Here is a 13,351-nt window from a genome sequence, read left to right as displayed (position 1 = left end):
CTCAGAAGGAAGAGTGTTCAGAGGCTTACCTCAAATGTCTCTATATTGATGCACAGAGACATCAAACAAGAAAAAATGGAAGTTCAAGTGCAGTCACAGGTCTAGGACACAATCAGAATAACACAGACTTGGTGGGACAGCATGCATGCCTGGCACACTGCCATGGATGGGTGGAGGCTGGGAAGACAGGTGGGGAAAAAGGGTGCAAGGGGGCTGTGCTCTACAAGAAAGCAGTTCCTTGATTGCACAGAACATCAGGATGCAACCAGAGACATGACTTTTGGGAGTTTCTGGGTCATGAGCAGAAATAAAGTAATGCTAGGAATGTTGTGGCAGTCAGATTCAGACTGCTGACCAATGGGATGAAGTGAGTAAGGCTTTCTCTAAAAACCAGAAGCAGCCTCCTGATCTGTCTGTGGTCCTCACAAGGGATTTTAATCCCCCACTGAAAGGTCACCATTGTGCAAGCCATCCAGGAAGTCTGCAGACTGCCTTGGTGACAACTTTCTAATGCTGGAGGGGCTGACTAACGCTGTACCTCACCTGCTGCTCACAAGTAGTAAAGAACGAGGGGCAAACACGGCCACCAGGAGCTGCTTGGGTTGCAGTCCTCACAAAGTGATTCAGTTCAGGATCAGACCAAGGTTGGGAAGTAAGCATCAGAGTTAGGACTCTGGAATACACTAAACTCTGGAATTTACTGAACTCTGGAATTTACTAAACTCTGGATTGTTCTGGGACTTGCTAGGCAGAATCCCCCCAATTTTCTCTGTTGGCAGTAAACTGAGTGTTGGCAATAGCGCTCCTTTCAGAGAAAACTGTGACTAGCTGACCTCCAGAGGTCCCTTCCAAACAGTATTTCTATGACTTTGTTATATCATACTTTTTATTCAATAGTACTTGCTAATAGGGCACAATAATATTACTGTGCAGAATCCTCCATTTTAGGTTCCTTACAGGCACAGAAAGGTAATGCCTGATTTGTCTGATTCTTCAGGTCAAATAGTAAAATATATACATATATAGTGAAAGTCAAATACTATCATTATGACCCTCCTTAGCTTCCTGTCTACTGAAATAATGTACAGAATTTCAAGTTCAGTTCACTCACACAGATTTGTGGCACTGCTTCAGACCTTAAAATACAACCAATAAGTCCATAAACTGAGTGAATAAACCATGTCAGATCTCAGCATTAGCAAGTTGTTGCCCTGATGATGCTGTTACTTAGAACTCTAATTGCCTGCTTTCTGAAGAATTAGAATCTATTTGAAGAAGTCGCCACTTGTAGCAAGATTTCTAAATAAAAATACACTCAGAATTTTTTTAGAATGACCGTCCTTTTTATCCATAATCCAAAATAGAGAAGACATGAAATTTAGTTTTTAAATAAACTATTTAGTTACAAAACTGCAGAAATTTTTAAAGCAAACCAAACACCAGCTTTAATCCAAATGATATCTTTGTGACAGAGCTAAAACCAGTAAAAGTAACTGATCAGAAACAGAAAGGAGGCAAATAATATTTTGGCTACGAATTCAAAAATGCATTTTATAATAAAAACATCTGATATTACTACATAGCATGAACACGGATTCACGAGGGGAAAGTCCTGCTTAACTAACTTAATTTCCTTTTATGACAAGGTCATCCATCTAGTTGACCAAGGGAATCCAGTAAATGTGGGTTTTTTGGATTTTAGCAAAGCTTTTGATACTGTCTCTCACAGTATCCTTCTGGACAAAATGTCACAGCTAGACAAGTCCATAATATGTTGGGTGAGCAACTGGCTGACGTGTCAGGCTCAAAGAGTTATAGTAAATGGGATTACATTAGGCTGGCAGACAGACACCAGTGGGGTTCCCCAGGGCTCAATTTTAGGACCAGCACTCTTTAATGTATTTATAAATGATCTAGATGCAGGAATTGAATGTACATTAAGTAAGTTTGCCAATGATACTAAACTAGGAGGAGCGGTGAACTCCCTCAAGGGTAGAGAGGCCTTACAGAGAGACCTGGATAGAGAGCTGGGCAATCACCAACCGTTTGAAATTTAGCAAGAGCAAGTGCCGGATTCTCCACCTGGAATGGGGTAATCCTGGTTATACATACAAATTGGGGGACAAGAGACTGGAAAGCAGCCCCACGGAAAGAAATCTGGGGGTTTGGTTTGATGGCAAGTTGAATATGAGTCAAGTATGCCCCGACAGCCAAAAGGGCTGACTGTCCTGGGGTGCATCAAGCACAGCATCGCTAGCCGTTCGAGGGAGGTGACTGTCCCACTCTACACTGCACTGGCGCAGCCCCACCTCGAGTACTGTCTACAATCAGAGTCTACAACTTCCTCAAGGGGGCAGCGGAGGGGGTGGTGTTGATCTCCTCCTTCTGGTGACCAGCAATAGGACACATGGAAGTGGAATGAAGCTGAGTCAGGGGAAGTTCAGATTGGACATTAGGAAAAGGTTCTTCACTGAGAGGGTGGTCCATCACTGGAACAGGCTCCCCAGGGAAGTGGTCATGGCAGCAAGCCTGTCAGAGTTCAAGGAGCATCTGGACAATGTTTAGTCATATGGTTTAGTTTTAGGTGGTCCTGTGAGGAGCAGGGAGTTGGACTTGATGATCCTTATGGGTCCTTTCCAACTTGAGATATTCTGTGATTCTGTGATTCTAAAAATTAACTTGCTACCATTATCAAGTGTTTCAGCAAAGGACCCTGGTTCCCAGTTTCCGAAACCTAGAAGAATTTTCCACTATTCAATGGTGATAAGGTAACAACCTGTTGGTTGTTACCAAGTATAAAAAGAATTACACAGTTGTGCAGAAAGCCTCTATCTGATCAAACTGGTAATCAGTCAAAAATTTCACTGAAACACAATTTAAGGTGTCAATAGATGGGATTAGTTATACGAAAAGGAACCATGTGACTACTGAGTTCAATTTCTTTCTGCAGACTCCACACTCCAAGCTGTGAAACTCCCCTGTGGACTGAAAATGCATAGTCACGTGGAAATGACCAGGCACAATGACCAAATATGTTGAGACATTTCTCGAGGCTTCCATTCCACAAAAACTGCTTATTCTTGATGCAGTAAGATTATTTGATTATCTTCATAAGTGTTAAGCTTTAGTAATAGAAACCACAGGTATTTAATGGCATCAGCATTCATCATGCACCTCCAGAGATAGCTATCTATCAAAAAATGACAAAACAAAGGTAAAGATTTAGGACATGCCTGTTTTGTTAAGCCAACACCCCAATAATGGAGCAGTTGCTTTGAACAGAAGAGCCATATTACTAATCACAAATTTAATAATGTACATTAGGCTTTGAAAGCTCTTAACAAACACTACCTAATTAACCTACACAGACAAATCCCAACAGGATGAAGATAGTGGTTTGCAGGTGTAAGCCTGAAAAAAGTATGTGAGAACACTTCCAAAGCACCACTATTCAACAAATCTATTCATCAGTGCAGTGGTATGAGTATAAGGGAAAATCTGAGTTTTCTTCAGGATGCAGAGAAATCTCTAAGAAGGATTAACCACGAGCATCGAGAAGAGTCACTAGGATCCCGACAGCAAATGCTTCCTATATACTTAATCCACAGGCATCCTGGGAATCATAGATTCCTATACTGGGGGAGGGTGGCTGTACCGAGAAGTAGGTGTATGTATAGTATCTCTTCATTTCCACTTGATACCAAAGCAAAGTATGAAGAGTTGCAATCACTGGTTTATTTTCAGAAATGAAATTCAACTAAAGAGGTCTAGAGTAGAGGGCAGCAGCTTAAGTAAGCTTCCCACAGTAAATAAAGCTTTTAAATGATAAAAAAATAACCGAAGAGAAGCATCTACTGCACATCTACATTCATTTATTTCAGCCAACTGAATACAAGTTGACTTGTAGGCATAAGTCAGGTGATGAAGGTTAAGAGTCCTTTCCCGCTCTGGAGAGGAAGGTAGAGCACATTTCCAAGCAGGTAGGTTTGTTAAAGCAGCTTTTTAGCTGCAATTTAGTTTCCAACACATTTAAGGGCAAGAAATGGTAAAATTTGAGATTACATACACCCATCTTACAAGTTGCCCTCTAGGATAAATAGAGCAGAGGCAGGGGCGAAGTAGCTGCAGACGGAGTATGAAAGGTAAAGAACCAAGAACCCATCTCATGATTGAGAAACAATGGAGAAAATATAGGATACCAAGGTGTGCACACTTTTCCATGTACACAGGGGCTGGGGCTGACACACTCCACTCTTGGGGGCACTCTGAACCTCAAGTCTTTTGCACATAATCAGTAAAATCAGGGCAGAGGTACTAAACCCATTCAAGCAGATTAGTAAACTTAGACCAAAAGGGTAAGTGACTCACAAGAAAGCGATGCAGTGAGTCAACAGCAAAAATGTGAATTGAATTCAAAATTCTTGGGAGACAAAAGCCCATTGCTCTAATCTCTGACCACACTGCCACACTCAATTCTATATGGTTGTGCCCACTTCTGAACAACCAAAAGGCCATTCCAGCATGGCTTTCTTCTTCCTATGGTTCCTGTGCACGGCACAATCTGAGGGACTCAAGCTAGTTTTGAACAAACCAGTTTAGATAACATCCAAACAAACTCCACTGAACAGGATTTAACAACGCAGATGAAGTGTTTTGTCAATACGTCTGTACTGTTTCTAGGATCCATGGGGCACTGTACTACGTGGACAAGCTCAGCACAATACAGTTCTACTTCAGTCAATGGCCGCCTCGTCTCAACAACTGCCAATTGCTTAATCACCAAACTGGGCATGAAAATGAAAAGAATTTGGGAAACAAGGTATGTTTTAAGAAAAGCGAGCTCCAAAAAAGACGATCTCAATCACATTTTCCAGTAATCTGTCAAAAAAAGCTAAAACATATTAGATCTTGTTTTGGGAATGATTGGTGTAGATGTTTTTATCCAAATGCCCTGGAAACACAGTGCACAAAATCTGGACAAGAATACCTGGGGTGCAAAAAAAATTGCCATGGGGTACACAGATGATTATTAAAAAATCGTTCTGCAAATTGAGTCTTAGAGAACTATATGTTTTCTTTAATTGATTATGGCATTTTTAGAAAATTGTTTAAAGCAACAAAAATTATAAAAATAAACTGAGCAATAACACAGGTACGAGAAATCTCATCCTCTGTGTTTTCAGAGAGTGCCTCAAGATCAAGTAAGGATATCTGGAAGTACTCACTTCTCCATCCAAGGATGTATAATTATTTCACAGGTATTAAAGTCTCATAGCATCCCTGCAAGGCACATGTGTTGCTATTAACAGATGAAGAAACTTAGGTGAACTTCGAGTAAGTGACTTGTTTAAGATTAAACAATGACTCATAAGCAGCTAAGAACCCTCATTATGTCTCCCAACTTCTGATGCCATGTTAAGACTACAAACATCCTATAAATCCTCCTGCTATCTCCCATCTGAAGCAATAAAAGCAAAAATGACAGGCTATAAGGACAAAACTATATTTTAATTTGAACAAAAAGGGTTTTTTCATCGCTAGAAACAGCTAAAAATTCTGACAAGTCAGCTTAAAAATACACATTTGGCATATGAAAAACGGGAGGATCACATTACCTCAGTCCTTCCTTGATAAGCCTATAATTAGAGATTACTGTCTGGTCTTGGAAAATGCAATTTAACTGATAAACTTTCAGTATTTGAGACAGTGAGGGATACCAAGGGAAGATGATGACAAAAAGAACATGAAATCTTACCTAGTGTTCAATAATAATTCATGACACATACCACCTGCATCGAACTGATACTTCAGGCACTGAGTATCATTCCAGTCCTACCTGGATCTTGGCAGAATATCTGCCTCCTTTCTGAGAAAGATATTATTCTGCTGTAGAAGATCAGACCAATGTCACATCCACAAATATCTATTATGATAATATTTTCATGTGTTAAGATTAAAATAACTGAACTGAAAATTAAAAAACCTTGAAAATGTTCCTTCAAAATATGCATAATTATCTCTGCAAATAAAATATGTACGATACTTGTCAAATTCTTTCATCTTCCTCTGAAAGCTCACAGAAGCACATTTTATTATGCAAGACAGAGTTCAAAAGTATACAACAGTAACACGTTTACCACCTGCTCAAAACTTCATAGAAATTTAAAAAGAATTCTTCAGTGTTGGTTCCAGTTTCTGCAAAAGACCATCACATTCTGCTTATACTAAAAATGCACAAAAGGAATCAGTATCAATGAATTAATCAACCCAGATTAATTCACTGACTCTGTTCATTGCTTGACATCCTCCACATAAACACAGTCTTCCTGTCACAATTCTGGGAGCAGAACAGGACGGGGAACAAGCAAGGAAGAAAGAGAAGGATGGAAAAGCTACTACAAAACAAGTGGATCTGTACCAAGTCTATCCTTAATTAACTCAAAATAATGCAGTGTTTTACAAAATCACTGAAAAGATCAATAGGGTTCAGCACCCTTCCTCACTTTGATGTGACCCAAACCACCATCAGTCCATCTAGATCTGTTGGCTCGACTTTCTGTTGGCTTGGTACAGAGCACCAGCCAGTCAATGAAAGCTGCAGTTTCTCACATTCTCTAAGAAATAAACTTCATAATCCTAATCCTATAAAATGTGCTAAAGGAAAAGAAGAAAGGAAAAAAAGAAAATAATTTCTAAGCTGACTCTAACATTACAACAGCTCATTTCCTGCCTAATCCTTTAAACACGAAGGCCATACAGCCAAGGCCATTTTACAAGCACAGGCTGGATATCAAGCATTCAAGGACAGATTCTGCAGTTGGGCACATGCCCAGAGCCACTGCACCCTTGGTTTGCAGCAGATATTTCACATGCCCTTTAGGCATTTTTCAGATGACGATCTCAGCTCAGAACCAACACCTTAACAAAGCATGGAATTCAGAATCAGAGCAAAATGAAAAGATTGAATTTATCTCCTTTCCCCAGTTTTAACCTAGGCACAGCCTGCTAAGGATTAAAACAATAGAGAACCAGATAAAAGTTACAGCAGTTTGTTTAAGGTGCCAGCGCAAATGAAAAGCTGTGATTTCCATCCTACGATGCCATTTACAAAGTATTGTCCTTTTGCACATAATGGGCATATCTTATTTAAGTGCAGCTTCATTTTGGCACAGGATTTTGTTTCCTTAAACTTCAATCTATAAATTTAGAGCACAAGAAAAATTATTCTCCAGCCTAAATACTGTACGTGCACAGAAGATTAAGAAATTGTTTTGCTTCTGCCATCTGTCTTTACATTGAACCCTTCTACTTCATATGTCTCATTCATTCCTTTGAGAGACAAACACAAGACTCCAAAGGTGATACTAATTTTGATGTGAACTCTCCAAACTTACATCACGGGAAGTGGTCAAGTTCTTGCTGTTTTCCTCTCCTAGAAATGACTTCATACTCTGCATGATGTTATCTTTTCGTTGTTGCCGAAATTTCTTCTCCTCATCACACAGAGCCATGCTGAACCGGAGATCAGTTGAAGAGCTATTTTGCAAAATAAACAGGCTTTAACAAAAGACATAATTCAAAACAGAATTAGAAGTATCACATAGGGAAATAAGTGGAAGTAAGAGTAAAGTCCTCATTAACTTACATAAGATGAAATAAAATAATAAAATAAAATAAAATAATGATTGTGATTATTCATGCAACACAATTGCATCAGCTGATTCCATGGAGTGATGGATGCGAAGAACAATGGCACACTGTGTCTTTAAGACATGCATTTTATATAGAAACCTCATTGTTCACATACTAGTGAAAACCAAACACAAGATATGCAGCTTCTAGTGGTATATTACATGGTCTTAAAAAACACTAAATTAAAATATAGCAGGTGAATTCGCCACTCACGTACAATTATAAATCTACAGTCTAGAATTTGAATTCTCTGCTTATCCTCTGAACAAAGAACTGCAACGAAAAATTTTCATACTTCCTACTAACATATACTCTTCTTAAGTCAGAGTAATTTTGACTCTCTATCCATTCAGTCTTACAATCAAAAACTGTATGAATGTCAGCACAAACTGTACTGGCTGGCCACAGGAAAAACTAAGCCTTTTTCTCTAGCTTTTTCCCCAAATTGTGTGATCAAAAAGGTACATAGGGCTGCATAAAGACCTCAATACTGTACTTAAATAAAAGCTACAACTTCAGTTCCCACTGCTCATTTTGGGTATCAAGGCAGGATAAACAATTTGAACTGTCCCCTCATTTGGGCTAGTTAACTCACTGAGCCGGTATGTCATTCAAAGGGCTTGAACTACAATAACTCCCAGCAGCACTGCCTCTAGCAGACAGCAGTGAGGAGAAGTGTACAAATTCTTTCTGGTATCTGTCTCATTGAAATTCTGGTATTTATGAAGATGAGCTCAAAATGTTTGTAGATACTTCGACATGTTAGTTACAAGGCAGCATTTTTAAGAGTCCTTTATGAAAAAGATACAATGGTGAAATGGATCTATTTAGGCACAGATAATAATTCCTCAGATTTTTTAGAAACCTATTATGTAATAAAATAATGGGATTAAGAAAAAGGGGGGAAAAAGACTGACGAGAAGAAATGTTCCATGAAGGTATATATGATAACGTGAACAAGAGGTCCATGCAGAATCCAAAATCCATGTGGCCATCCGAGAATAACAGAGCAGAACTTGATCAGATCCTTTTGTTTAACATATTTCAAAGCCTACTGCCTAAGAACAGCAAGACATAGCCAAGCATCTTCTGTTCATTTAATGTCAGACATATGAAATATTTGCAATGTACAAGGAAGGTTTAGGAGTGGTCTCAAAGACCACCCACATATGCATCTTTACTAGTACAAAATGATGAGTAGAAATTATCCCTCAGAGATATTTGTCAGTCTCTGGAGTCAATATGAAAGAGTTCTACATTTACAGTTACAGTGCTTAGTACTGCTATTTATAGTTACAGACAAAAAAAAGACTCTTTAAATGCCTTGTTCTCAGTAATTCATTTTTAGACTTAAAAGATATTTTTCTGACTATGCCTCAAGGTGATTTGTGGTCTTTCACCTAGATAGGCTCAGAAAGAGGGAGAAAGACAGCTAGAGAGGAGAAAAAAAAAGGAAAAAAAAAAAGGTAGGCATCTGCTTAGCTTTACACATGGTAAAATCCTGGCCCAATCCACCTTTGACTTCAGTACTGTATGGTATTAACATTCAAATACATTTCAGGGGCAGCTTTGTAATGAGTATCCATATATGCTGAAAGTTAACATGAGACACAAAGTTACCATAGAAGGTAAAATAATGAGGGTAACAGCTGAACCTGATGTCTGTGAATTTATTAGACAAAAAGCCCTTGAAAAGGAAAGCACTTAATATAAACCAGGATGAGAAATTCATGTATGATGGCCTTGTTCCTGTAAATATCTGGAAAGAAGACACCTATTAGTACAAGTAATGGTGTATAAGTCAATGATAGAATTACAATGTGAAAACAACCCTCAATTTTAAAATCTCTTGACTTTACAGTACTTGGTATTTCTATATTAAAACATGGAATTTTTGCACTTTACCTGATAGGTTTTTAAGAAAATTCTAGCAAACGAAGTAAAATAAAAAATATCTTTGTTGCTAATACATTTTCCACCTTTTTTTTTTAAATACAAGATACTTACCATACTTCAAGAGACAATTCCAAAGTAACTTCTGTGACCTAAAGAAGAAATATTTAAATACGGTTACACCACTTACAGAGGGAAAAAAACACAAACACACCTGGAACATAAACTAACTATTACTGTCAGAATTTTTCTTTAAATCACTTTTTTTAAAAAGAAGGACATTTCTGAAATACATGAATGAGTTTCTTTTCTACGGAACTTTTTCTTTAAAAGCACACAATGTGATTCCAAAATACACCACTAGCACTGAATACAGTAGAAAATGCTGTTCAGGTGCTGCTAGGTCCTGACTTTCATTCATCAGATCCCATTGCCTTGGCATTCTTCCACTAACAATCAATTTTTGACAGTGCTATTCATCTTTGGCCTGAAGGGATCTAATAGTCTTCACACACTTAGGATCCTTTGTTTCTATTGCCATCCACAGTCTATCTGCCACTTGCTTCCCAGTTCACTGGGTAAACTTCATACTCGACTTGTATCTGAAACAAAGACTTGTAAGGGAATGACTGGTCTGTGTTCCACATGAGCCATCAAGTGTCTTTCCACAGTTAAATACACTCAAATTATCTACCAGGAAGAGTGATTGCTTACAAGTTTCTCAAAGATGCAAATAAATTAATAAATGTCACTACATAATGATTTCACTTGCAGACCACATAGAACTACCTGACTCATAAGCTATGCGTTTGTCTCTTCTTTCATATAGCACTTAAAGGGGTTCCCTGCAGGCAAAAGGTTAAAAAACAATGGCTAAAGCACCAATTACATTTGTTACACAAAATTCAAGAGTATGATGTTGCTAGAACTAAGACAGAACGGACAGGCATTTTCATCTCCTTGAGCTCTCTCATACACAATGGCCACCGACAGACTGGTACGGCCCTGTAGATGTGTAACAGACTCACACACAGTGTCTTGTTTCACTCTGCCTCTAGCTATAAACAGATTATCCTCCTTGTCTGTGGTATGTGATCACTAGGAACCGAACTAGAACACCAGCTAGAATACCTCAGACTGAATGTCTGCTTGACACTTATACAGAGTAGTTAAAGCCATGGAAGTGCAAAGCTGCCTCTGGGCTCCCACATCCTGCATACCTGCCGACGGGCCAGGTAAAACCTGGCACTCCACTCCCGCCCTTTGAAATGAGAATTGTAAATGAGGTGGCATATTAAGAGGGTGGTGGGAGAAAGAAAAGGCAAAGAAATAACAAAGGAAGAACATGAAGAAACAGAGTGAAGAGTCATTTACGGAAATGCCTCAAAGACAGGGTACTAATTACATTACTCCAGCACCTGATATTACTAATTCAGAAAGCACTTCAGAAACCATGCAGCAATCCAATGGTTGAAAAAAAATGTACGCACACGGTATTAAATAAACCCTTGAAGTGAAACATTCCAATAGGGAAATATCATGCTATTTTCTATATCTTACACAGACCGCGACAGAAATCTCAGGAATACACATTGTGTATACAAATTGTCTACACTGGGCTCAACCTGACTTGATGTTCCCTTACCATTTACTTATAAATTTCAGAGTGTATTTGGCTTTTTTGACTGATTTTTTTTCCCCTATGTACTCTACCAAGTTTTGCTGAGTGATGATGAGAAGTTAAAGCATATCTGCAATGTGTCAAGGCCTTATATTATTAGCATGAGCTTTGTAAACTGTGTTTTCAAAATCTGTTCATCAGCTCTTTCTCACTACCTCACCTCGTGCCTGGCAGAACTAGGCATCTGCAGTCAGCCCATACTCTGGAAGCCCAAGTGACTGAAGCACTTAGTGTAATAAATATGCAGAAACTTCAAAAAATGCAGTAGCTTTAAAAAAGAAAAGGAAAAAAAATGAGGGTATCAAAATTCCAACTGCCCTAAGGCTATGCCTAATAAATGCTAAATCTTACATATGAAACTCTCCAATTTCCAATAAACAGACTTTAACCAGTTATTTGCTGTAACCACACTTATATCACATGGAAAACCACAGTTATAACCACAGTTATAACACATGGAAAACAGCAGAGCAGTCGCAGATCAAGATCTCTGAGCATATAATAAACCACAGCCCAAAGCAGAAATGCAGACAGTATTTATACATATATTATATGCATACAATATATATACATATAAAGATAACCCAATGTGATGGATATAACTACAAGTACTGAATTATGTTCAGAATGGCCTGTGATATGTTACTCTAATAAATGATGATATTTTAATACGTGCAGAACAAGCTCAATTACACACAGATTTAACAACCATTTCCAGGAGTTACCATGCAGGCAGACAATCCCCATTAAACTGACTCCATCTGTTTTGTATATGTGTTTAAAGAGAACAATCCAATTGGGACCTGCCTTTTTTTAGAGCGTTCACATTAATGCATTATTGCATGTTAACTAGGGCTGTGTTATAATAAGCCATTTATTGAAAGTGAAACATATAATAATAAAAGAATTTCTGTTAGCTTTCCAGAAGCCACAGGCATCAGTAGTAGAGGTAATATACTGACCAGCAAAATCTGCCTAGCCTCTCATGCTAAGAAAGACCATTAAACTAAATTGAACCAAGTGGTGCAGAAACTCATTTAGCAAGCAAAAGTTTGAAACTAGACTTTTAAAGAGGATTGTCTCAGAAGGGACATTCAGTGGCACTGCTTAATTCTCCTCTCAGCATGACTGTAAGATAAATATAGTGCCTTTAGGCCAGTACTCTGTGTTTAACCACAGACAACAGTGAACGCTTAGAAAATAAGCTTCAGAACAGTGTATGAAGAGAACAATCCTCACCTGAGATACCCCGTCCTCTGCCCCCACATATTCAGCTATTTCCTGACTGAAAGGCTGTCATCCTTACCCCCTCCATGATATACCTTAATCCCTTCTTGAATTCAAAACTTAGCTCTGTATTAAGAAAACACATATATACATAGTACTGAGGTAGACTGATGGGATCAGAAATAGTCTTGGATTTCCCTTCATCTAGGAGCATGTACTTCTGATGAGTATCAAGAGCAGGCCAAATGTTTTTCTTATGCTTCAAGAAAGTGACTGAGGGAATACTCTGAGTAACATCAGACTCAGTGAGAGTCCTTAGGACACATCACTTAGCCTTTATAAGCACCATCCTCTACTGATTTGTGAAGAAGCTTTATCTAACCAGAATGGGGCATAGATAAAATTCAGACACCTGACAGAGGACTGAAATGTGGTACGTCCTGGTCTACACAATAGTTTAGGCCTCTCAGTTCAGGTGCTCTTTTAAGAACTTTCCATCATGTTCAAAGCTGCACCAAACACAGGCAAAGCTATGAATGTTGCAACTTACATCATTGAAAGTTAACTGGACCTCCTTCTTCTCTCCCAGTTTCAGAGAAGATATCAGAAATGTGGATGTGCCAAGAGTCTCATCCATAACATAGTTGGCATCCATCAAAGTAACCTAGAAAAGACACATGAGTATTCAATTCTACTTCGATAAATCCCTTCTTAATTCCATACAGCCTATGCCTAAAGTAAAAAAAAAAAAAAAATATGGAAAAGGAATAGGCCTAACCCAACCCAGTCAACGCCCAGGGCCAACAGACATGTTCTTTTAAAACAGGCTAAGCTCATGCACAGTGCAGGTGGCACCTT

General features: G+C 38.6%; 1 protein-coding gene across 1 annotated transcript in view; it reads right to left on the bottom strand.

Annotated features, from left to right (window-relative positions):
• The window catches only part of PLA2G4A (phospholipase A2 group IVA), an 85,866-nt gene that overhangs the window by 27,928 nt on the left and 44,587 nt on the right, over nucleotides 1-13,351 (bottom strand). The window contains exons 6-8 of the mRNA XM_087733616.1: nucleotides 13,044-13,157; nucleotides 9,700-9,737; nucleotides 7,395-7,536 (exon numbers count right to left, since the gene is read on the bottom strand). Of these exons, the coding sequence (XP_087589742.1) occupies nucleotides 7,395-7,536; nucleotides 9,700-9,737; nucleotides 13,044-13,157 (294 nt within the window). The remainder of the gene's footprint in view (nucleotides 1-7,394; nucleotides 7,537-9,699; nucleotides 9,738-13,043; nucleotides 13,158-13,351) is intronic.

Source organism: Nipponia nippon, unplaced genomic scaffold (genome assembly GCF_047370975.1).
Source record: "Nipponia nippon isolate SJK-2023a ecotype South Korea unplaced genomic scaffold, ASM4737097v1 scaffold_5, whole genome shotgun sequence".
In the NCBI taxonomy this organism is placed as follows: domain Eukaryota; kingdom Metazoa; phylum Chordata; class Aves; order Pelecaniformes; family Threskiornithidae; genus Nipponia; species Nipponia nippon.
This window is presented reverse-complemented; position numbering and strand designations above follow the sequence as displayed.